Source organism: Notamacropus eugenii, chromosome 5, assembly GCF_028372415.1.
Source record: "Notamacropus eugenii isolate mMacEug1 chromosome 5, mMacEug1.pri_v2, whole genome shotgun sequence".
NCBI lineage: Eukaryota > Metazoa > Chordata > Mammalia > Diprotodontia > Macropodidae > Notamacropus > Notamacropus eugenii.
The window spans coordinates 155,028,454-155,054,533 of record NC_092876.1 but is presented as its reverse complement, the minus strand read 5'-3'; the positions used below and the strand labels follow the sequence as shown (position 1 = coordinate 155,054,533).

The 26,080-nt window shown below is 36.0% G+C and overlaps 1 protein-coding gene across 1 annotated transcript in view; it reads right to left on the bottom strand.

Moving 5' to 3' along the window:
- TRPC6 (transient receptor potential cation channel subfamily C member 6) overlaps positions 1 to 26,080 on the bottom strand; it is a 182,761-nt gene that overhangs the window by 24,576 nt on the left and 132,105 nt on the right. Inside the window, exons 5-9 of the mRNA XM_072611288.1 lie at positions 23,942 to 24,158; positions 17,876 to 18,103; positions 12,418 to 12,682; positions 8,240 to 8,435; positions 6,561 to 6,764 (exon numbers count right to left, since the gene is read on the bottom strand). Of these exons, the coding sequence (XP_072467389.1) occupies positions 6,561 to 6,764; positions 8,240 to 8,435; positions 12,418 to 12,682; positions 17,876 to 18,103; positions 23,942 to 24,158 (1,110 nt within the window). The remainder of the gene's footprint in view (positions 1 to 6,560; positions 6,765 to 8,239; positions 8,436 to 12,417; positions 12,683 to 17,875; positions 18,104 to 23,941; positions 24,159 to 26,080) is intronic.

Sequence of the window (26,080 nt, the reverse complement as noted above, 5' to 3'; positions counted from 1 at the left end):
TATAATCCACAAAGCCCTTTTCTACTCTGAAGTTGTATGATCATCCTTTAATTCTTCTCCACTTACTTTGACCATGAACGGAGAAATTGATATGGGTTCCAGTTTCTTTTCTAGAGGGAACATAGGTGGTACAGTGGAGAGAAAATGCTACACTTGGACTTAGGGAAAAATGAGTTCAAATCTTGCCTCAGGCACTTATCACACATATGAATGTGGCCAAGTCAACTAACTTCTGTCTGCCTCATTTTCCTAGTCCATAAAATGGGGACAGTAACAGCATCCACCTCCCAGGGTTGTTGTAAGATTAAAATTAGATAATATTTGTAAAATTATATAAATGTTAGATATTATTATGTGTAACATACAATAAATTTATCTAATAAATATCACAAGTTTGAGATAACATAATGTAAGGATAATGTAAGGAATTTTATGCTTTTCTTGAATAGCTATTAGCAGTGGAGTGCTTATTTACATTTTTAATTTTAATTTTTCAACTACTTAACTTCATTTATTAATATGTTTCATTCTGGCATGAGAAAGCCTATGTGTTTTCCACAAATCAGATTATTCCAAATGTGTTATTATTGAGTGAAAAAAAATGGTCAGTTGAACCTTATTCTTTAAATCTTATTCAATGTCCAACATAATTTAAGCCCTTTATTTTTTGAAGAATTATTATCATTATTATGATCATTTCATGTTTACTTTTAAATCTCATCTGGAAGAACTATTCTGTAAATTTCTTCCATGTACAAATTGATTTATTTCAAATTAAGCTTTTCCCCAGATACATCAATTTGAATTTTAATTTGCCTCATTCCTTAATTTTCTGTTTACATTTATATATTCCAACCTAATCCATTTAGGGTTAATTAGATTATTTGTCTTCTTTTCACTGATATTAGTGACACTACCCAGTTTTGTATGGTTATATTTGTTCTTCCAGCTCATTAATAAAAAGACCAAGTCTCTGATCTACCCTAGAGTTTTGCTGGACATTTATTCACAGCTGCTCAGAGTTTGTATATTCCCTTCCCATAATTTCCTTTCTTTCTTCCCTTTCAGTAAATTGCTCATAGTATCCAAACTTTTTTTGAAATATCTTCTTTATTCATTATCTTTTAAAGTTAGAGGAATTCAAGTCTCAAAAGCACATCTGTCTCATCCCTCTTACAGGGCTTAATCTAATTCCTATTAAGTCACACTGCTGCAGAAAGGCTTCAGACTCCAGCCTTGAATGACACTGAGAATCTACACTTGAGGAAAAAAAAAAAAGTTTTCAGGGACTGATCCCAGAAGCTCTTTCAATAGCCTGTTCAGTTCTTCATGGACATCCAGCTACCTTAAATCTTTGTTTCTGGGTTCCTATTACTAGTTTTTTCTATCTATAATCAAAATGGAGGCCATCCAGTGACTGTTCTCCACTTAAATTTTCACCTCCTTAGTTCATCTGCTCTCATCCATTTATCCAAACAATAAGCATCTGTTGTGCTCCTGTTGCTTACCTAGCATTGTGCAAAATTCTCAGGGAATGTAAACGAAATGAAAGTGCCTGCTCTATAAAATCTTACAATTAGAAGAGAGTGACCTATTGAACAATTGTCCTCCTGAAGCTCTTTCTTCTCCATGCTAAATAACTTCAATTTCATGAACTATGTCAAAGATCCTCTACTCAGCCATTTTAATTCTTTTGGTGTCTGTCTTGAGAGTTATTTCTTAAATTCTCCAAATCTTTTATGATTAAGGAACCTTGAGTGAATTAAGTGCATAGCACAGTGTTCTGATAGAGCTCTTGGCTAGTACAGTCTGTTGTTGGGAGAGTTATCTTATAGAAATTTATAACAGTATCATACACTTTTCTAGGTCCAAGGAATCGTATCACATTATTGCTTTCCCACTGACAAAATTTAGTCAGTTGTTTGAAAAAAAAAATATGTTTCATTTGGTTTGTCTTTAGAGATGCAGCTGTTGATTTATGATTTATTCACTGCACTTTGTACATGTGGAAACCACAATAGAAGTTTATTGAATTAATGACAGATGAATTTGTCCCCGATTTTTCTCAGTGATGTACCTTAACTTATTTTATTTTGCTTTTAATCCTCAAGCACTTCTATATTCTTCTTACAAAATATAAGTACATTTGTTTTACTTCGTGTTAAGAGACAGAATCCTGACTACTACCATTTCAGGGGGCTGTCATCTCAAACTTCACTCAACTGTTACCTTTCCTACCAGACTTGCTAAATTCCAAATTAGGGCTCAAGTGGACATCTGTTCTTAGATTCTCCATTCAATTAGCTTAAAATATAAATGTCAGCAGCATTCCATCAAAACTGAAGTTAGAAAAAAAAAATAATCCGAAGTCAGAATGGAGACAGCGAGGGCCTAGAAATTAGGGCAAAACATTAGGACAGGAACACCAGTGACCATGTGAGCAATAGCTAAAAGTCCTAAGCCATAAGAAGAACATCAGAGAAAGAAGGGAGAAAAGAAAGAAGCCTGTTGTATTCTAGGCACCATTCGAAGCACTTTATAAATATTATTTCATTTGATCCCTACAACAGCCCTATGAGGTAAGTTTTATTGTCATTCTCATTTTACAATTGAGGAAACTGAGGCAGATGGACATTTAATTAACTTGTCCAGAGTTATACAATTAATCAGTTTCTGAGGCCATAATTGAAATCAGGTCTTCCTGACTCCAGGCCTAGGATTCTATCCTCTGTGCCACGTGGCTATCTCTGTGCCATCTATTTGACTCTATTGAGCAAGCCTTCATCTATTCAAAAAAGCAGGCAGAGTAGTCAGGATGAAGAGATCAAGTCAAGGGAATTGGTGCCCAGTTATATGACCAGAATCTCCAGGAATAGCTGCATTACAAGGGAGAGAACCAAGGAAGGGACAAGCATGGTGGTGGAGAGGAATGAAGAAAACGAAGGGGGAAAGAAGGAAGACACAGGGTTGGGTCACAAAGAGCAAGAGTCCAGCTACTAGAACCAGGGCACCAAGTCAACACAAGCCCTGCCGCTTGTAATTTAATGGCAAAGAACTCAGCAAAGGAACTGGTGTGGTACTTTGTTTGCTTTCCAAGAGGATAGACTAGAAACAGCAGCTAGGGGCTATCTGGGTCCAGGGTCCAGTAATGAGATTAGAAGTAGGAACAGAATGCCTGGCCACTTTTTAGAGGCTTGATCCAAAATGTATATGGCCCAGCTCTTCAGGGTGAACATTGCTTCTAGCATTCATGATTACAACAACCTCCACAGACGCCCTCTTTTTTGTTTGTTTGTTCATTCATTGCTAAGTGATTTGTGCCAGCCAATAATAACATATTTTTATGGACTTTTGTACAACCTAAACAGCTTATCTTGCAACACCCCTGTGAAGCAGGTAGCAAAAGATTGAATTCTGGAGAGATGGCTTAGTGAAGTGGAAAGAGAGCTAGACCTGGAGCCAGAGAAAGCTGGGTTCACATACAACTTCTGACACCTATTAACCATAGAAGCAGTCCATGGACCTCTCCAAGCCTCACTAACAGGGTAATGGGAACATTCTCACAAGGTTGTTGGAGGACAACATGAAATTATGTACACAAAGGGCTTTTCAAACACTTTTAGAAATGATAATAACTGTTACTCTTATTTTCTATATGAGGAAACTGAGACTTGTGCATGATCTCACAGCCAGTAAATGTGATAGCTCAGTGCTGGTTCTCCTACACAGGATTGCTTTTGCAGGCAATTCAAATGGAAATTTCTTTCAGTTTCAGTTTTGTCCAACTCTTTGTGACCCCATTTTTGTTTTGTTTTGGCAATAATACAGCAGTGGTTTGCCATTTCCTTCTCTAACTCATTTTAGAGATGAGGGAACTGAGACAAACAGGGTGAAGTAACTTACCCCGTGTCACGCAGCTGGTGAGTGCCTGAGGCTGGATTTGAATTCAGGAACATGAGTCTTCCTGATTCCAAGCCTGGTACTCTAGCCACTGTGCCACCTAGCTGCCCTGGTAATTTCTAGATTTCTGTTATTCTAATCATTGTTTCTGATTAATTCAACACATGCTTGTCTCAGTCTCTACGTAGCGATTAGTTTGTCATAACTACTTTCCCATAATCTGCCTTCTGAAATAGTTTCATATCAAGAGGAATTATCTTTAACTAAAAAGGTCTGATGATTTGTATGTCTCCATATTTTTTTTGAATCTCTTACCTCTTTTTTGACAAGTGATATTGTTGTAAAATCTTCCTAATTTGATAAATTTACTCACTCATCTTTTAAAGACCAATTTTTAAATGAATTCAATTTCTTGGTCATGTGCAATTATTATGAGACTAGCTTATCTCTAGGCTCTCATGATGCATTTGAAAAGGATTCTTTATCTAATTCCCCAGCAAACTCTAATGAAACTAGCATATTCCTATTGAATTTCTCCCTCTGTATTGTCTGGGCCACTTTACGTATTGTCTTTTTTGAAAGAGTGAAACTGTGTATCTGAAATAGAAGGCAGCAAGCTTCCATTATGTGAGGAGACAGCAGGTAACTTCATGCCACTTGGCTCATTAAGTTTTGTTAAGTGATAGATCTAGGAGAATTCTCACAGGCAGCAAATACAGATTGTCCCAACAGTCTTAAACTTTGATAACATAAAACTATACTAAGGCTGTGGAACAACCTGTGCTAGCAGAGTTATTAGCTTCAAGCAGATACCAAGCTGTCTTCAAAGCTAGGAATATCTGGGTTTTAGCCCTGCCCCGGAGACATGCTATGTGACTCTGGAACAGTCGTTGAACTGTTCTCCATTCTGTTTAGGCAACTCTCTAAGAATGAGTGGGAGAAAAGGCGATGAACCTAAGCTGGTAGAGTTCATTTGGGAATTCCCTGTACCAATGAAATAACACTGACATTTCCTAGCCCTTTTTAGCTTTTACGGTGCTTTCATCAATAATTTCATTTGAATCCCAGCTCTCCTCATTTCTGTGAGGTAATGTGTATGTGTATATAAATGTTCATATAAATGTATGTGCATACACATGTGTGTCACATTTGTATATATCTATATCTCTATACATATATCTATATATCCATTTGACTTTGGGAAAAATACCCAACTTCTTTATGCCTTGAGGGTTCCTCGATGAAGGAGAAAAATATATATGTGTGTATGTAGGCACATTTATATAAATATATACATATATGTATGTATGTGTGTATGCACATACACACAAGTACTTATGCCCATTTTCCAGATGAGGAACCTGAGACATAAAGAGTTAGGTATTTTATCCCAAGTCACATGGTAAATGTCAGTAATATTCATTGCCTGATGCTTATTCCAGTAATGAATACCAACTTCCCTTACATTCACCCAAAACACACAGAGGCAACCACATTACAAACCTAAAACAAAATTATCTGATTGTCAGGGATAAGATAGGGATGAACTGCCTAGAAACTGGAAGGCACAATTATGCATCTTTTGTTGTCAGGGCCATAAAACGAGCATGATCACAGCATGGTTAAGAGAATCCCTCTGTTAACTCCAAAACAGGAACAGAATATTATGGGGGGCTGGAATGTCCATGGAGCATATTGGGTCTCACTGCTTTGTTTCTGCTGCTGCTGCTGTTCACACATGAGAAGACCAAAGCCAAGAAGAGTTAAATAGCCTGTCCAGGAACAAAGTGAGTAAATGCATGAGGCTAGATTTGAAACCAAATCTTTCTGCCTCTTAAGTCACATACTTTATGCACAATGCAATGCCCCCTCTCAAGTTTTCCTGACTTGCCCAAAGTCACTGAATGAGGATTTAATTTTAAATTCTCTGACTCCTGAGTAAATTCTCTCTTCACATCACCCCTCTAGCTTGTGGACATTTAAAGCATGGCTAGGGCACTGGGCTTAGAGACAGGAAGACCTGGGGACAAATTCTGCTTCAGACACTTTCTGGTTATATGATCTAAAAGTAACGTAGCCTTTCTGGACTTCTGTTCCCTCACCTGCAAAATAAGGAAGAAGGTCTAGATGTGATGATCTCAGAGACCCTTTCCAGACCTAAATTTATGATCCCAGGAAAACTCTCAGATCATTTTCACATATACTATTGCCAAACCAGGTCTCACATACTTGGGGCTGATGGCACTGATTTTTTAACCTTTTATTATAAAAACAAATCAACTAAGAGTCTCACCTTTCTCATGTAGCAGAGCAGATTGCCTCAGTTACGTAAGTGGAAATGATACAGAGAAAATGAACGACTTGTCTGTCACTGTATAATAAGAATCAATCTTGCAATCTCTTTTACATGACACATTATATATAATGTAACAGCTCACCTTTGTAGGTTATATTTCATTCCTTGACCAATTCTTTCTTTTAAGCTGAAAAAAATGCCTGTTTTTCCCAGTTACACATGCATCCCTTGGCAAAGCACCTACCTATATTTGGAGCATAGATGATAACTTGGTCATATTACAAAGTCTTTTCATGGACTATGGAAAGCTAAATGGCTTCGAAGCATGTAAAAAATGTTCTTCATTAGAATCAAGTTGAATTACCTTGTTCATCTCTGCATCTTCCTCAAAACCTTTTTTGTGACCCCAAAAGAGCTCAGAAATCCACTTTTTAAGTTTGAGTAAGAGATAGAACAGGGACTTTGGACTTGGCACCAGGTTGAAAGGAACAGGGAGTGTTCGTCCCTCTTCAAAGTAAGAAAACCAGAGTTTAGCCCTTGCAAACTTCCACTCCACATCAGCATCATCCTAGAAAACAAAATATAGTTTTGCAAGGAAATTTACTCACAGAATTATTGACACTACTACCAGTAACTCACATTTGAATTATTAATCCCTTGTAAAATAAAAAAAAATGTGAGAAACCATTTCTTTCTCCCTTAAAAAATGTAAGAAAATACATTTTATATTTCTAAAGTATTTATATGATATGTATAAGTTTTCTTCTTGAGCACTTTTCCAGATCTTTTAACTGGAGCACATGAACAATGTTGGAGGAACTTCAGGCCCTGGAGGTGTTAGAGGGAAGGCCTTTGGTTTCTACTTGTTACTCATGGGATCTTGTCTAAGATTTATGGCCTAACAATATGAAATAACATTTTAAGCATTATTGAAGAATTTCAAAACTAGACTTCCAATACGAAAAAAAAATCCCTAAACAATGCTATAATGTTTTGTGGTAGCGAAATAGCTATACAGTAGGCTGTTGCCATATTTTAATAATGTATCCTCACTTTCTTTGTCTCCATATTTGAACTGTTGCTAACAGTCTAATTCTGTAATATTTCTTTCATCCATCATCTGAGTAAGCTACTGCAGCAACCTCGTTATAAGACTTGGCTCTTTCACTCAAATCTGTCTTGTATGGCATTGTTAAGTTATCTCACTAATACACAACTCTGGTTCTATCGTTCCACTACTGAAAAACCTTAATGACTCTCCACCACCTACTGAATAATGACCAACTCATTATCTGAACATTCAAAGTCATCTACAATTGGCCTCCAAACTACCTTTCAAGTACTGCCTCTCATTATTTCCTTTTCCACTCTCTCTACTTCTACTAAATACAACTACTTGCCATTCCCTTAATTGCTTCCATCCTTTCCTGACCTGGGAAAGCATTTTCTCATCCTGTCCCTTGTGCCTTGGATGCACTACCTACCATCTACCTGTTCGAATACTATTTAGCCTTCAAGACCAAATATGCCATCTCCTTCATAATTTTTCCTCATTCTGCAACTCTTGATAATACTGTATTTTTACCTTTTTCCTGGACCTGTTTTCTAAGTGTATTACAAAGAATTGAGTAAACATCTTCTCCCACTAGATTATTAGGATCTTGAGAACTGGGACTACGTCTTACTTCTCTTTGTATTTATCTTACTTCTCTTTGTATTTCTCTCTGCTATACTGACAGGTGCTTAATAAATGGTTTGTTGAGCCAAATTTAACTAAACAACAAAACAAGACAAAGCTTATTTATGTTCTTTATCCCTTGCCTTCCCAGTCTCTCATTTTACGTCTGTTAAACAACTGATATACATGATGCTTTCAGATTCATGGTTCCAATCAGTCAAAAGTACCAAGCAATCAAATAAATCCAAAGAAAAATTTTATTTTGAGTTTTTGATGAATGATCCCAGTTTTTAAATTAAAGTGATTAGTACATGTAGATGTCAGCTTAATGAAAACAAAAGAGGGTCTTCTAGTGATAAGGTTACCTCAATTTCCTGGAATGAGTTGTTGATCATTGCAATGAGCATATTTAACAAAACAATAACCATGGTCACATTGTAGACTCCATAAAGAACATAACCAGTATTCTCAATGAATTTGTGGTTAGAGTTTATGACAACGGATTTCACTTCAGAAAGTCCAAATATAGCCCAGAACAATGTCTTAAAGCTTTCTTCAACTCTGAAAAATAAGTAAAAGATAAAAATTGCTAGAGATGGCAGTTACATTCAAGATATCAGAATCAGTTACTAATAGTTTTCCTATGAAAGTAGTTAAATGATGTGAGAAAATATATTTAATTCCATACAATAAACATTTAAGTACATTTTATGTGCCAGGTCCTGTGCTAAATGTTGAGCATGGATAGAGACAAAATAAAACCATGTTGTCAAGGAGCTTACTTTCTACTAGAGAAATACAACATGTACACAGAGAAGTAAATATAAACTCTATATGAAATAATGTCAAGAGGGAGAGAGCACTGACAACTCGGGATGAAGATTATGAAAACAACTTGCTGTGGGAGGAAACATTTGAGCTGTTCTTTGAACAAATTTAGAAATTTGACTGAGCAGAAGTAAGGAGTGAGTGCATTCCAGACATGGAGGGACCACCTATGCAAAGGTGGCAAGGAAAGAGATGCTAACAACCAGTTCAACTGAAGAAAGAGAGCATATAAAAAGAGGAGTTACATGGAACAAAATTTGAAAAATAAGTGGGAGCTATAATGCGGATGGTTTTAAATGCCAGAGGGTTTTGTATTCTAGAGGAAATAGGAAGCCACCAGAGATTCGTTGGCCTCAAAGGACCTTGATAAAGACAGATTTAATATAATTAATATTTAATTTTAAATTTAATATAATTAGAAGATCTGAGCTTGAAACTTGGCTTCCTTTACTTATTAGCAGAATAAACCTGGGCAAGTTACTTTCTATTTGAGTTGGGCTAGATCATCTCCAAGGCTCTCTTCAAATTTAAATCCCATGATTTCACCGTTTCCAGAAATGCATTGCTTCATGGCGGTGTCCTTAGGATAGATTTAACTTCAAAAAAAATTTATATACTAATTCAGAATCACGAGTTTTAGCATTTTGATAATACCTGTTCAATAAAATTATAATGAAGTAAGAACTGTTAATTTTGCATTTTGAATGCATTTTGCAGTCTGGTGAAGCCTATGAACCTCTTCTCTCTCTTTCTCTCTCTCTCTCTCTCTCTCTCTCTCTCTCTCTCTCTCTCTCTCTCTCTCTCTCTCTCTATTATATATATGTATGTATGTTTTAAATTAACAATTAAGAGGAAATATTAAATTACAGTTAGAGATTAGTGAAAATAAAAGTATCATTTCTTCCCATACAAGTTCACAGATACCCAATATCTATCTGCAGAACTCTAAGGGATTCTGTGAACTCCAGGGTAAGAACCCCTCTACTAAATAATGATGTTTCTATGAGTTTGTTCCTGAAATTTTGGGTTCCCTTTCAGGTTGCATTCAATCACCTTAAATAGAACTGATGATAAGAAAAATATCGGAGAAAATTAATAAAGCCCCTGAGCTGGGTTTGAGGACTGAAATGCCTTGACTATAATTAGTAAATAAAACTAATTTTGCCTATATTAATTCATCTAGTTACCACAGAGTATTTTTTCCTAACAAGGAAATATTTGATTCTTCATTTTTGGCTTTTCATTATTGAATCTAACAAGATATTTGAACAATGCATTAAAAGAAAATTTATTTTAACCATTATTACAATTGTTTTATTTCTTCATTAGAGTTTTCTTCCTATGTCTCTCATTGTGATGTGGAAAGTCTTAGAAGCCATGCCAATGGAGCACCAGTTCTGGCAAATCCTACTAACCTGGAAAGACTTTGACCATGGGTCTGCTGTTGGACTATGCACTTCTCATCCAAAAACCAGGTTAGCTATGTTGAATGGGGTTCATATCTCTATTTAATTAATTAATTTTTATCACAACAATCCATGAAAATCACATAGCAAGGAAGTATTTGACTTTTTTTAAAATTCATTTTATTTTTAATGCTCTACAATCACTACCATAAAATTTAGATTTTTTTTCCTCCTACCTACCCCCACCACCCCCTTCCCTCCCCAAGACTGCATACAATTCTATATAGGATCTACACATATGTTCCTATTGAATACACTTTCATTATAGTCATGCTCTGTGGAAGAACTAAAATAAATGAGAGAAATCATACAATAAACCAAAACATAATACACACACACACACACATACACGCACGCACACACACGCACACACACACACATGATCTGCTACATTCTGCGATTGAATTCCATAGTTCTTTCTCTTAATGTGGAAGGCATTTTGCCTTAGAAGAACATTGGGAATTTTTTTTTATGTCCTTACATTTCTATGAAGATCCAAGTCTACCAGAAAAACTCTCACACACTGTGGTCATTACTGTGCACAAAGTTCTCTTGGTTCTGCTCCTTTCGCTCAGTATCAGATCATATAAGTCTTTCCAGACCTCTCTGAAGTCTTCTTGTTCATCATTTCTTATGGCGCAATAGTATTCCATTACATTCATACACCATAATTTATTTAGCTATTCCCCAGTTGATGGGCATCCCCTTAATTTCCAGTTTTTGGCCACCACAAAGAGAGCTGCTATAAATATTTTTGTACATGTGGGACCCTTTCCCATTTTTATGATCTCTTGGGGACACAGTCCTAGCAGTGATATTTCTGTGTCAAAGAGTATACACATTTTTTACAGCCCTTTGGGCATAGTTCCAAATTGCTCTCCAGAATGGTTGGGTGAGCTCACAGCTCCACCAACAATGCATTAGTGTACCAACTCTCCCACATCCTATCCAACATTTGTCATTTTCTTGTTCTGTCATGTTTGCCAATCTAATCAGTGTGATGTGGTAACTTGGAGTTGTTTTGATTTGCATCTCTCTAATAAAAAGTGATTTAGAGCATTTTTTCATATGATTATGGATATCTTTAATTTTTTCCTCTGAAAATTGCCTGTTCATATCCTTTGACCATTTATCAACTGGGGAATGACTTGGATTATTGTACATTTGACCCAGTTCTTTATCTATTCTAGGAATGAGGCCTTTATCCCTGAGATTATCTATAAAAAATTTTTCCCAATATACTACATCCCTCCAAATTTTGGTTGCATTGGGTTTGGTTATGCAAAAACTTTTCAGTTTAATGTAATCAAAATTATCCATCTTGCATTTCATAATACTTTCTATCTCTTCTTTAGTCAAAAATTCTTCTCTTCTCCATAAATCTGATAAATATACTATCCCTTTCTCCTCCAGTTTGTCCATGATATCAATCTTTATACCTAGATTGTGTACCGATTTGGACTTTGCTCTTGTGAACAATGTCAGGCATGGATCTATGACTAGTTTCCACCACATTGTTATCCAGTTTTCCCAGCAATTTTTGTCGAATAGTGAGTTCTTATCCAAGAAGATGGGGTAGTATTTGACTTTTATGAGGTACAAATACTCCCCCACCCCACGCATACTGATGGGTTATCTCAAAGATGAACAGAATTTATACACACACACACATTTATATTTACACATGCATATGTGTATATGTATGTGTGGATGTGTGTGTGTATATACATACATATATACACACATATATACTCATATGCACACAAATACACGCACATATGCAAAGAACTAACTCCTAAACTATAAAATCATTGGCTTTTATGTCTATATGGATCAATTTAAAATTAGAGTATGTTAGAGCTGGAAGAGGCCTCAAAGATCATCTCATCTAAACCTCTCTTTCCAGCGTTGAAGAAACAAGGCAGCAGAGAAGTTGGTTTTGCCAACTTTTTTGTTATCATATAGTTCAATGACTAAGTATACAAGTATTTATTAAACTATAAAATTAGGATCATAGGATGATGGATTTAAAGATTGAAGGGATATTGGAAGTCAAGCCCAACTCACCATTTTACAGATGAGAAGACTGAGACCAGAGAGGTTAAGTAAAGTGTCATACATAGTTATTAAGTGCCTAGGGTAAGATCTGAACCCAAGTCCTTTGGATTATAAGTCTAATGCTCTATTTCCTATACCAAACAATGAAACAAGCAAACAAAAAAAAAATCCCACAGTTCAGTAGTACTTACGTTGTGAAGGCTTCATTTTGCTTTGCTCCGTGGTAGTAGGAATATAGATTAAACATCCCTATCATGAAAGCCACAAATACCATGATGAATATAACCATGAATTTGAAGATGTCTTTTACGGTCCTTCCCAAGGATATTTGTAGAGGCCCGAAGCTTTCATTAGCTGGCAAGATGTAGGCAATTCTAGAGAAACTTAAAACTACAGCGATAGCATATAGGCCTTCAGATATGATTTGAGGATCAGATGGGTCCCATTTTATCCTGGCTAGGAAAAGAATAATAGTTTTGATGAATATATTGGTCTTTTAAATGGGCTTAGTCCTTCTCTTTTCCTCTCCGTGGTGCATGTGTGTGTGTGTGTGTGTGTGTGTGTGTGTGTATGTGTGTGTAACAGACACATATAGTAGAATTCTACTTCATCTTAATTTTGGATCAAAGTCAGAGAAAGTCAGAGAAAACATGGCAAGAAAGGAGATAGGAGCTATACCTAAAGGCTTAAATGGGTAATGGTTTACACAGTGATTTTACTGCCTGATGATGCCTATTTCTATTATAACTCTGCTGTGAATAATAAAATAATTTGTATATTGCTTAATTCTTTGTAAAGCACTTTCTTCACAATTTAGATAGTTCAATTATCATTTGCCCCACTCTATAGATGGGGAAACTAAGACTGCAAGGGGTTAAGTGACTTGGCTAAGACTGCAAAGCTAGTAAATGTCAGGGCCAAGAATGCTAGAAACGGAAGTTACAACAAAAGCCATCAAATTCAACCACTACATGAAACACAAACTCCCTCTACAGTATTCTTGATGACAAGTCATCAAGCAGCCACTGAAAGATCAGCACCAAGGAACTCACCTCTGCATGAAACAATTCATTCCTTTATTTGTCATCTCTAATTATTAGGAAATCCCTGTTAAAGTTGAGGCAAAATCTACTTCCCTTTGACTTCTGCCCTAATTTTACATTCTGTGGCCAAGCAGAACATAAGTCTTATTTTTCCCTGTAACAACTCTTGAAATAGTTGAAAATCACAATCAAGTGTTTTCTTCTCCAGGTTAAACATCCCTAGTTCTTTCAACCTAATCTCATATATCATGATTTTTAGTTTCTTCACTACTATCTGTGAAATGAATTCAGAGGTTAAAATAGATAGCCTGACCATGGAGAACCTTACTAACTTAAACCTCTGACCCTATGATACCATTATCCTAGTCACCCTGCTTTAGACCACTCATTTGTCATTGTTTCTCTCCAAAAATTCAGTGCTAGGAACTAAATACATGATTCCAGTTATAGTCTGACTAGGGCAGAGTATAAAGGGGCTATAATTTTGCACATTTGAGGCATCATACTTCTATTCATGAAGCCTAATACGAAATTAATTTTTTGCTTGCCATCACACATCTTTGTATCACATTGATGTTATAGTCCATGAAAAGTGATAGCTCTTTTTTTAATTAATGCATATTTAGCCTGGTCTTTCTCTTATACTTTGATATTTTTTTTTATCTAGATGTGTTCCTATTAAATTTCATCTTATTAGCTTTGCGCCATCATTCCAACCTTGTGGGATGTATTTGGATACTGATTGTGTCATCTAATTTATTGATTGTTCTCATCTTTTTGTCATCTTGATAAGCATTCTAAGCAGCAGGGTTTTTAGCTAATTGATAGATAAAAATGTTGAGCACCAAAGCCCTGACGGCTTACCTTATAAATACTTCTTTCTCAGTTGACAATAATCTAGGTGTCTGGCCTTGACATACTAGCGCGCAGTCAGCAAGACTTCTTGTTACATCATATTTTAATTCTTTGTAACTTACCTCAGCACTTTCTTTTCAACCAAAGGCTCAATTCACTTCCCACTTAATTCCTCCTGACTCAAAGCCTCTGCTTCTGATTATTTACACCCTATTATGCCCAGATTTAATAATGACACGGAAAGGATGAATTAGATGTTAGAAAAATCTTGTCTTGCTTCCTTGGATTCCAAAAAGGTTTTTCTTTACAGTTTTCATATAATTAGTATATATCAATTAACATGCCATCCAATCAATCCAGTATAACTATGATAATTATTGATTTTAAATAATTTTGATATCATACTAAACATAAGAATCTTAGATCTAGGGTTGTAAGAGACAACAGTTTCCCACTGGTATCCACTGTGACCAAGAGGGACAGCTAGGTGGTGCAGTGGACAGATCTGGATAGGGCAGGAGTCAGGAGGACCTGAGTTCAAATCTCACCTCAGACACTTGACACTCACTAGCTGTGTGACTTTGGAGAAGTCATTTAATCCCAATTGCCTCATCCTGGGTCATCTCCAGTCATCCTGATGACCTGCACAGCCCTCCCTCACTCAAAACAAAGTCAAGTGCAAGTCATGTTATCACTTCTCTGATGGCATGGTCTTCTTTGGCAACGAAGGATGAACACACCATGGCTAAATAGTACAATCATCTGAACCCAGAACACATCAATCTGATTCACCAGTTTGAGAAGGCCAAGCAAGTCTGCCAAAGTCCTCCTCATCCTCAGAACAAGTAGAACAAAACTAGAAAGTGGGATCCTTATTTTACAGAATGTTTAGCTACCATTTGAGTACCATAAGACTATTCATCTAATAATCTTGACTACAGCTCTTTTCCCATTATCTGTAGCATTACTCGCATTGTTTGAAAGTTTGTATTTTCATATATCAACTGAACATCACCTCAAACAAGGCAAATACCTCCACTGACCACATTGCTGTTCCTCTTTCTCCAGTATATTAACAAGGACAAACCAGAGTATAATGTCTGATGGATCTTTAAATTTGGGGCCAGAAAAAAAATCTTGACAATTATATTCTCTCTGGGGCCCAAAACACATCCTCCCAAAAGCTCTGCTGTCATGTCCCTACCAATACCCTTCAAAGGATGGAAGGGGTTTCAGAGGCACTGATCATTTATATAGCTTTTTCTGGGTCTGAAAGCATCTTTCAACCCAAGAGCCTCATATACTTGTTTTCTGCTCCCATAGTTTGTCTATCCTGCCTTCCTTTCTGTGATAAAACCTCTACCTATACCACTAGATGGGGAAAAATAAACAGCCAGTTAGGGTGTTATGCAGGTGTGATAGGAAATCTGTGTTCCTGGGGACTACTGATCCTTCCATTTGCCCTGAAGGTATATCTTTTGCTCCTAACTTAGACTTTTAGGAGCTCGGGCAGGAGTCTAGTGTGGTACAACTTATGGGCTTCAAAGTGCAGGAGGTTTAAGCTTTTGGGAAAGAAAAAGAAAGGAAAGGAAAGGAAGGGCAGGAAGGGAAGGGAAGGAAAGGGAAGGGAAGGGAAGGGAAGGGAAGGGAAGGGAAGGGAAGGGAAGGGAAGGGAAGGGAAGGGAAGGGAAGGGAAGGGAAGGGAAGGGAAAGGATCTAGAAAGGATCTAGCCAGTAAACCCCCAAATTAACTGGGCATCCTCTGGTCATCCAACTTTACCTTCCTTTGGATAGAAGAAGGAAGGAGAGGGGGAGACAGACAGGAGGAGTAGCTGATTTCCATTTAAGGGCTGTTTTCTGGATCCTCCTGGCTTGAGTGATTGTCAGTAGTAACTGTTGCTCTTTCCCTCCCAGTATGATTTAGTTATTTTTATTCTTTGCCTCATTAAAGGGGCTATCCCCTGACTACTTCTTGAACATGCTTATTCACTGAATGGCTGTTACTTCACCCTAAATGAGTATTGAATAGGCCTTGGCCTAAAAGGGCCAAGGTCTCCCATGGTGTCCTGGGCCATCTCCACGAATCCTGATAAATATTTGGATCCAGATGACTCAGGACGAGAAGTAAGGGTGGTGACCTGCATAGCCCTCCCTCAGAACAAAGTCAAGTGCAAATCATGTCATCATTTCTCTGATGGCATGATCTTCTTTGGCAACAAAGGATGAACACAACAAGGCTTTTAGGGTAAGAGAACTGAAGAAACATAGTAGGACTCTTTTGTGTTTTTATGACATCCTTAGACAGAAGTCCTTGGTTACCAAGGCTTGTGTCCTCTATCAGATGTTCCTTTTCTGTTAGACTCCAACTCTTTCTATCCTTCTACCAAGGGATATCCACCTTCTACTAAGCCTTAAGAAGTACTTAATCCAGTCAGTTTCCACTCTGCCCTTCATAGTGTCAGTAAATAACAACCAAGGGGCCAAAATACAGATTAAAGGGAACTACACCCTTAGAAAAATTTTTGGACAAGACAAAAGTGTAAGAAAAGGTTTTGAGAAAGAGAAAGATAGATTTTCTTTTTGCCAAGAAAACCTTCCTAATAAATTAGAGTTATCTAAAAGGAACATAAACTAATTTGAGAGGAGACTGGCTTCTCTTCATTGAGAATCTTCAAGCATGTTCTGGATGACCATTTAGTCAAGTGTGTTGTAGAGTGAATTATTGGTCAAGTATGTATGAGGGCAGCTAGGTGGTGTAGTGAATAGAGTGCCAGGGCTGAAATCAGGAAGTGTCCTCTTCCTGAATACAAATCTGGCCTCAGACACCAACTGTGTGATTCTGGGTAAATCACTTAATCTTGTTTTCCTCAGTTTTCTCATCTATAAAATGAGCTAGAGAAGGAAATAGCAAATCTCTCCATTACGTTTGCCAAGGAAACCCCAAATGGGGTCACAAAGAGTCAGATACAACTGAAAAACAACTGAACAATGCGTTGGTTGGACTCAGGTTCGTTTGGACTCTTGTTTTAGGATACTGGCCCTACTTGTACTTTGTACTTGGGCCAAAGAGATTGAGAACCACTGGTTTTAGGAGTGTTTCAAAAAGTTACACAAAGTAAATAATCATAAGAGGCAGCATAGAGTAACGGACAGGAGACAAGACCTGAATTCAAGATCTTTTCTTCTTACACGTAACAAATATGTGATTTTGAACAAGTCACTTAACATCTCAGTGCCCTCCAAATTCCCTAAGACCATAAGTTACGGAAGGATGGCTGATCTTCTCTAGTGGAGGGAGTTTCCACACTGGAAATTTTCTAACTGAAAAAACCACAAGTACTTTCTTCCCTACCCATAAGTCAAGAAGAAAGACAGCACTAAAAAGACTAGAATTTAATAATACCTCCAAGGACCAAGCTGCATCAATTGAGGCAGTAGAATTTTTCTATCAAAGAAAATGAAGTAGGATGAAAAGTACATTTCAAAGTAAAATTCATAATATCATTTGCATCTGTTGATGTGCTTAATGATAGAAAAGCTAATTAATAAATGTGCTGTGACCAGCTAAACTTAACCAGGTTTAATCCTACCATTGCAGAAGGTGGATAGGAGAGGAGGCAACCCCAGGGAAATTCACGGCAGAAAAAAGACCGATATTATACCAACTCATTAACATTTGAAAAGGGAAACATCAGACAGGGATATTTTAACATTCATCTGGACTAATATTAATTCTGTAGCATAAACTCACCCAAAGTGTAGTATTTCACATTGTCTCCCACAGACGTCAAGTCTTTCAAAGTATTATTTGCATCCACGATGCTCTGGGCTTTGGAAGCATGCCAAAATGCCATGAACCTAGCAATGAATGATGCTGCAAAGATGGCTAACATACCAAAATCCAGCATGTTCCATAACTCAAACAAATATTCCTTGGGACCTTGGGACCAAATTTCTTTACATTCAGCCCATATCATTCCTGTGTATAAAAAGGGAAAAAATACAAGATTACATTTTTAGAAGTATACCATAGACTCTTTAATGTTGCTGGTAGGGTGAAGTCTTTTTTGGTTATCAGAGCATTTCAATGAATATTTTATTTTTCTTAAATCATCCTCAGAGTAGAAAAAAATTAATTTTTGGCTTAAATTTAATTTATACAAGCTTGGAATCAAAAAAATAAAAAAAACACAAAGGAAATTGCTTATTTTCTTCCCTTATGGACAGAAGGAGGCTCTAAAAGGAACCTTAGAGTTCATCAAGTTCAACCCTTTCACTTTATAGTTAAGAAAAATTCCTCAACTGAGAGGAAAAGTCTAGCCCCATACCACAAAGGTAGTAATTAGGAGAGAAAAGTTTTGAACCTCTATCCTCTAACTCCAGCTAGGAACCTAGTGTGGAGCCAGGAAGACTCATGTTCCTGAGCTCATATTTGGCCTCAGACACTTACTAGCTTTGTGATCCTGGGCAAGCCACTTACTTAACCTTGCTTGCCTCAGTTTCTTCATCTGCAAGCTGCAGAAAGAAATGCAAAACACTCCAGTATCTTTGCCAAGAAAACCACAATAGGGTCATAAAGATTCAGACATGTCTGAAAACAACTAAACAACAACCTCCAACTCCAAATCCATTGCTTGGTATACTAAATCACATGTATAGGACTTGAAGAATAGGAGGCAGTTTTCCTTTACCTTGGTTTTGAGAGCTACTCTCAAAAATAAGCTACAGCATATGCCTATTCCCAAAGAGAATCTTAGTTCTAAGGAACCCTCCACATTATTTAGTTCAATGTCCCATCAAATTCAGGAATGCCATAGAATTTTCTGAACACGTGTTCATCTTGCCTCAACTTGGAGTCTTCTCGGGGTGGGAAGATTATTATCTCACAAGACAAACTCTTCTGTTGATAGAACTCAGTAATTGTAATTGCTTTAGAAAAAAAATTACTCCTCCACATGACACTTTGATAATTTGAAGACAGAGATCTTGACCTCCTCTAACTTTCTTTTCAGTCTAATATCCTCTATTGTATGTTCTTTAGTTAATCAATGTCCTTCTTAAAGTGTAGTTCTCTGTAATTGAACACTACATTTTAAATAATTTTTTGACCTTTGTTAAGTTCAGAATCATTATTAACTCGTTTGTCCTGGACACTATGCTTTTTAATGCAGCCTAGGAATAAATTCATGTTATTAAAACCTGCATCATGGTGTTGACTAATATGGTGCATGATTCATATTTTGAAAAACAATAAATCTCCCTCTGTTATATATTTGCAACATTGATTTCATACCATTGATAAGTCTTCAAATTTATCCTTGTTAAAGTTTGTCTTCATAGTTAGGGATATTTCAATTTTTTAAATTCATTTTTCATTTGAATTCTTCTATATAGCTCATAAATGATTTCTTTTATTTTTTTTAGCATTATGGTACCCACAGATTCGATGTGTATAGCTTCTATATCCAAATGTTCATTTCAAATCAACAAAAGGTAATTCAGTCCCTGATATTTAACATGTACTATTCTACACACCGTGGGTAAAAAATGGATTATAGATCTGGCACATCTGCATATAGATGACAATTGAACCTCTGACAACTGATGAAATCTCCAAATAGAAGGGCATAGAGACAAAAGATGGTGTCTAGAACAGTACCCAAAACAGAGAGCCTTGGAGTATACCCACAGCGTGTTATGGATGATGATCTTGTAAAAGAAATTAAAGAGTTATTAGACATATAGAAGGAGAATCAGGATGGGACCAATGTCATGAAAAGCTGGAAAGAAGGTAGTATCAAAGAGGAGAGGGTGATAGAGGTCAAAAAAGCTGAGTATTAAGAAGTCATTGGATTTGGTACTGAAGAATCATTGATAACTTTCTGTTAAGTGATACCATTAGAAGCCAGATTGCTGAGGGTTTAGGTGTTTGGACACAAAGTTTATGTAGCTTTTTGTTCAGGTAATTTGACTGAGAAAGGGAAGAAAGCTACAGGATAGAAGCTAGCAGGGATGGTGGCTTCTAGTAAGGAAGTTGTAGCAGAAAAGGAATCAGTAGATAGGTAGTTACTAAAGGATAGAGAGAAAAAAAGTTCCGTAAAGTCAGGATTAAAATAACCCCACCCTGCTGAGCACTGATATATTTATCAGGTGAAAACCCATTTCTATGGTTAACTCTCTTCTGCACTAGTTGTGAAGGGGAGATACAAGCCTAGATACAGCACGATGTGGATTTAGAATGCCTGATGTGCCTGGTCACCTTTCTTAGAGCTTGTATAAAAGGACTGGAGATTTTAGAGAGGACTGCTGAATGACTGCTGGGAACCCACAGAGCTGTAAACGTACAGGTTACTCCCAAGATATCCCTTGACCTCCAGTGCTTGCAACCCTGCAGAGTAGATACTCCATCAAACCCTAAGCCACCAATGATATTGTTGCCATTCTCTTTGTTTGAGTTTAGGTGTTTTTCAATCTTATTCTTAAACCAAAAATGTACTTTTCTGTGTTCTCTGGTCTATTCTATTCTGTAGAACTTCCTTGATTTCTACTTATTGTGTTAACAAGATGTATTATCTATTTATTCTTTTGTGTAAATCAGGGTTTGGTGAGAGTCAGTTAAGTTAGATGTGTCGAGTTAAGTGCTATCTTAATTTAAAGGTTAAGTTAGGTAACCTCCCCTAATTTAGGTAATCCTCCTGGACTTGCCTCTTGGTGATAGGGAAGGGAAGGAGCAAACACTTATTCAGTCTTCCTTTTGTTCCCCACAAAGGCTGAAATTCCATAGTCTCCTTTGAAGAAGGGAAGGAAAAATCCTTGATTAGATATATATCCATAACACTAGATATCTATGCATGGATATGTATCCATGCAAGTTAAGCCATATATACTACATAGCTTTATCCATTTGGGACTTGTCTCCAGGAATATGTTTGCACTAAATACTCTCAGCTATTTCTCTTGCAAGAAATTTTCTTTTCTCTTTCTATTTCTTTTAAAAAGCACTAGAAAATAAGAGAGATGCTCAGGCTGATTTCCCCAACATGTCTCCTGCTCTCAGGGCAACTAGCAGCTATTCAAAAGTCCATTTTTTCCTCTCTTAAGTTCTTTATTCCAACTTGATTGATGGTCTTATATAGTCCCCAAAGGGTATAACCAAGTTGCTTTCACCAATCTGAACAGACTTCTTCTCATACCTGTGGAGGTGTGAAGGCCTTGTTTACACCTAGGGAAAGGACAAGGGACTTAGGGAACAACAAAGTTATATTCTTACATAATAAATTTATCAGGACTAGGTGAGTTAGATGATTTTGACCTCACCTTTACAATGGGAACAGTCTGTTGTAGAAATTGAGAAGGGGTGGAATGAAAATGGAAGGCAAAGAGATTGACATTGGTGCCAAAAAAAGAGTGCCTCTTTATCGGATCAGCAAGTAAATGTGAGAAAATAAGTGCCTTTTTCTCTCCAGAATTTAGTGGAAATATTTGGAGTTTTATATCAGCCTATTACCTATTGACCTTTATAGAAATGGAACCTATACAATTCTAGATGAGCAACCTTTCACTATTCCTGCAGGGAGAAATAACAGTACTTTTGTAAGAATGAATGAACATTAATGAGTAAAAGAAATACTGGTTTCAGCAACTGATCCTAGAGGCTTACTGACCTATGGTAGAAAAATATTGGTAGTAAATACTCAGTTAACAGTGCTTCCTATATACCACTTTTTTAAATGATTTAAGGAAACTTTCTCTGAAGTCAAATACAAAGGTCAGTGAACTGATATTTTCTTAGTAAAATCTTTTTATTCCTCCACAAATAAAAAGACTAAATAAATATTCATTGACCAGAAACACCCAGTGTAGCAAACTGCTGTGTAGTTCAAATTCCACTATCATATCTAATTTAAGGATAAGGTATTATTTATAATGGGATAGCTCTGTGAGGGTGAAAAAGATAAAACTATAAACTTTATTTGAATTTTTAATGAAAACTCTATGAAATATTAAATAACCAGACTAATGCCATCTGCCTGATGAATATGCCTTTGAAGGAAGATATATTGTTAAAAAAGACTTATTTATAAAATACATTTTATTTTATGTTCATAGAAAAGATTTATTTTAAAATGTGGGTATATGAGTGTGATAGAATATTACTGTGCTGTAAGAAACAAAGAACATGATGAATACAGAGAAGCATTAATTCACATATGAACTGATACAAAGTAAAATAAACAAAACCAGGAAAACAATATATACAAGGATTACAATGATATGAACAGGAATAACAAAACAAAACAATTGAAACTGAAATCTACAAAATTAGAACGACTAAGCTTGGCCTCAAAAGAAAAGAAAATCACTCCTGCTATGTTGAAGAAGTATATAACAGATGTAAGATACTGCATATAACATCAGACATTTTTTGACATAAACTTTACTTTTGTGTAACTTTTTGCTTTTTTTCCTCACTTTTTATTGTAAAGAACAGTTTTCAGGGGGTTGGAGGAAGATCAAGAAGAAATACAAAATTTATCTTTAAAAATAAATGGATGATCGTTCTGAAGACAATGGAAAGGTTGTGAGCTACACTGGTGAACAAAATATTCACACATAAAAGAATATGCCTATAAACCACTGAAAACATTACTCAAGAAAAGTACAAAAATGGCCATATTTTGATTAATTTTTTCTGTCCTAGATATAAATCATATTTCTTTCTATAGCTAATGCTAATGTTGACCTCAGTAAAACATAAACTTTCTGTTTCCTTAGCTATAAAATAAAGGGGTTGGGCCACATGATCACTAGGGTACCTTCTATCTCTGTGATTAGATCATTCTTCTCCTATAATGACTTGCTTTGGAAAGAGCAACTGCACAAAAATAAAAATAATGTCAGTTGGAAAAAACATAAAAATTAAAAATAATACATATACCTATAGTGTAAGAAGAATATCTATTAAATCAATAAAAGATTTGTGCAAAATCATGATAACTTCACGAAGTCACCTAGATTATTCCCTGAACCACGTGAGAGATTTCCTGTTTAAGCCATCTGGTCTTCTTCATTTCTGTCCTATATGACATCACCACATGCTTAATGTGGTCAAGAAAGCTCAAGTGTTTGATGCTTCTGTTAGCTATTCAAATATCCTTGAAGTATAATATTATCTTGTTTGATCCCCACAACAACCCTGGGAGGTAGTTGCTATTATTATATCCATTTTACAGCTGAAGAAACTGAGACAAACAGAGGTTTTAGTGACTTGCTTAGGGTCACACAACTAGTAGATGCTGGAGACCATATTTGAACTCAGGTCTTCTAGATTTTAGACCTAATTCTCTATCCACTGTGCCACCAACTTTAAAATTTAAAACTCCTATGTGAGCTCAAAGATGCATTTCTTAATTCTCATATAGCCCAAATACTTTTATTTCATTATCTGGTTGAATAATCAATCCTAGCATATGTTAATGAGCCTATAGGAGATGTCACATTGCTCTGGAATTACAGTCATGACTCTTCTGAATGTGAATGGCAGCTTTGCGCAACTAGGATCAGCAGAATTTGGCTCATAATTTCCCATTGAATTCTCTTTTTGTACATTCTTTAAATATATGAAAAACAACGCATGTGAGGAGAATATGAAGTCAGTAATGAACACAAAACAACAGAGCCTTAAAGACACAAAAGAAATCAAAGCATTCCCTTCATGTGGCATACATTTGTATGAGTTTAGTCTGAAGGAATCAGTGTCATTCAGTCCAACTGCTAGGGTTGCAAAACTAAATTATAATGGAAAATTATACTTTACCTATTACCCAAGATATAATGAGCATCTCCATCCATGAGAAGCAGGATGTTTTCATCCTGAACAGCTGTTTTCCATTTTCCATGTTAGTTTCATTAGGGCGGAGTTTGGGGCCTTCAAATCTGTCAGCTGCGTTCATGACTAGGAGTCCCAGGAAAATGGTGAAAGAGGCAGCATGTGCTACAAACTTCATGAATGGTCCACGCATTATCCTTCCCATCTGTAGCATATCACAGAACACATACCAAGACAGAGCACAAGTAAGAACAAAGTGAAGATGTTACATCTATGTACAATAGTATTTCCAAAATTCATGTATATAGTTATTAAATTCAACACAGAAACACAAAAGGTTATTTTTCTGTAAATTCTTTCCTTACATATTTATTATTTTCTTTATTCAACACTTGAAGATTTTATTCTTTTAATGCAAACCTTATTACAGTTACTATTGATTTCAAAATAAATTCCTTAATAGTAACTTTATCCAAAAAAGGAACTTGTTGAAGACTTAAGGAAGTAGACATGAACATAAACAAACAGATATTAGCCTATGCTAGATCAAAATGCAATATTGATTGATGATTATTTGATTTATTTGGATGATTTCGCTTATTTCATTCTCACACATGATATCAGGCCCCTAGATGATGAAGATATTTTCCTGAGATTGTAATCAACTTTCCCCAAAATAATCATGCTTGAGACCAAAATGAGAGCTCCTATCATCTTCACAGAGCACCAAAAAGTACAAAAGTAAAATATTCTTGTTTGTGGCAAGACCTTAACAATGATTCTTATTGGAAATTTTTATTCTCTCAGAAAGTTGACATGGAAGCTTAATGCTTTGATGGCAGAGCAGGCATGGTCATTTGCCCTCTTCTATTTCATTTGGCAGTAGAATTACAGATGTCATAGTAAGTTAGAGCTGGAAGAGGTCACTCAGTTCAACCTCCTCTTTTGATACATGAGGCAGATGCAGATGCCCAGGTTTGTGTGTATGTTGTAAAACACTCAATTGAAAAGAATTATATATACATATTATATACATATATATAATACGTATGTATGGGTATATACATATATATATATATATACTATGTATAATATGTTTTTTTAATTCCACTTAATGAGATCAATGACACATGCAGTTTTGCCACCTGTTAGTGGTTCAGGTAAAAGGCATGGTGGGAGAAAAAGTTAGCTGAAATGAAGTCCTTGAAATACCTAGAAATATTATTGGTCTATGTACTTACTCCTTATCACAAATAATTGAGAACTATACCTTTAAAAAGATGTTCTTGCTTTTCTGATTTTCTCGCAGTGGTCTTGGATAACTTAAATCTAGGATCTAAATTCTAGGTCTTCATCTGGGTATTTTTGGCCACATATATATTATAGAACATAAACATCACAACCCATTACTGTAGAGAAAGGAAGGGAGTTGATCAAGTGAAATAAGTTAATATGAATAGTGGATTTAATAAACTGGGGAAGATCAGAGAGGGCATATCTCTTTTTAGATATTACTCATGTCTACACATGTATATAATATACACATACATAGAGCATATGTAGCACAAATAGCCTATATGAAAATAATATATCAAACGTGGACTAAAACTACCACATTCCTGTATACTTCCTGAACCAGATTAAAATTTAATTGGGACATTTTTAACAATACAAATAAAAACATGATAGAACACAGATAATATTAATATGTGGTTTTCGAAGTCAACATGCAATCTGTAAGTTTCCTTATTATGGTTCAGTGGCCTTGTTTCTATTTGAGTTTGATACCACTATAAATATATGTATACAAATATAGCATGTATATTTATATAAATATAAGCATATTTATTATCACAAATATACATATAAGTTGCAGAGAAGACTAATCTACATTGGTGGAAGAAATTTTTCATCGGAAATTTCTTACATCCCTGAAAACATAGGTCTGTCCTCCATTCCCCAAATACACACACACACACACACACACACACACACACACACAGTCAAAGTCTTACTCAAATGAAGACTTTGCCATTACAAGGCAAGATCTAGGAAAATCAAGCAAGCTGGAAAATCTGCAGATAAGGGCCTGAGGATGAACTGAATATCTACAATCCAACAACCACC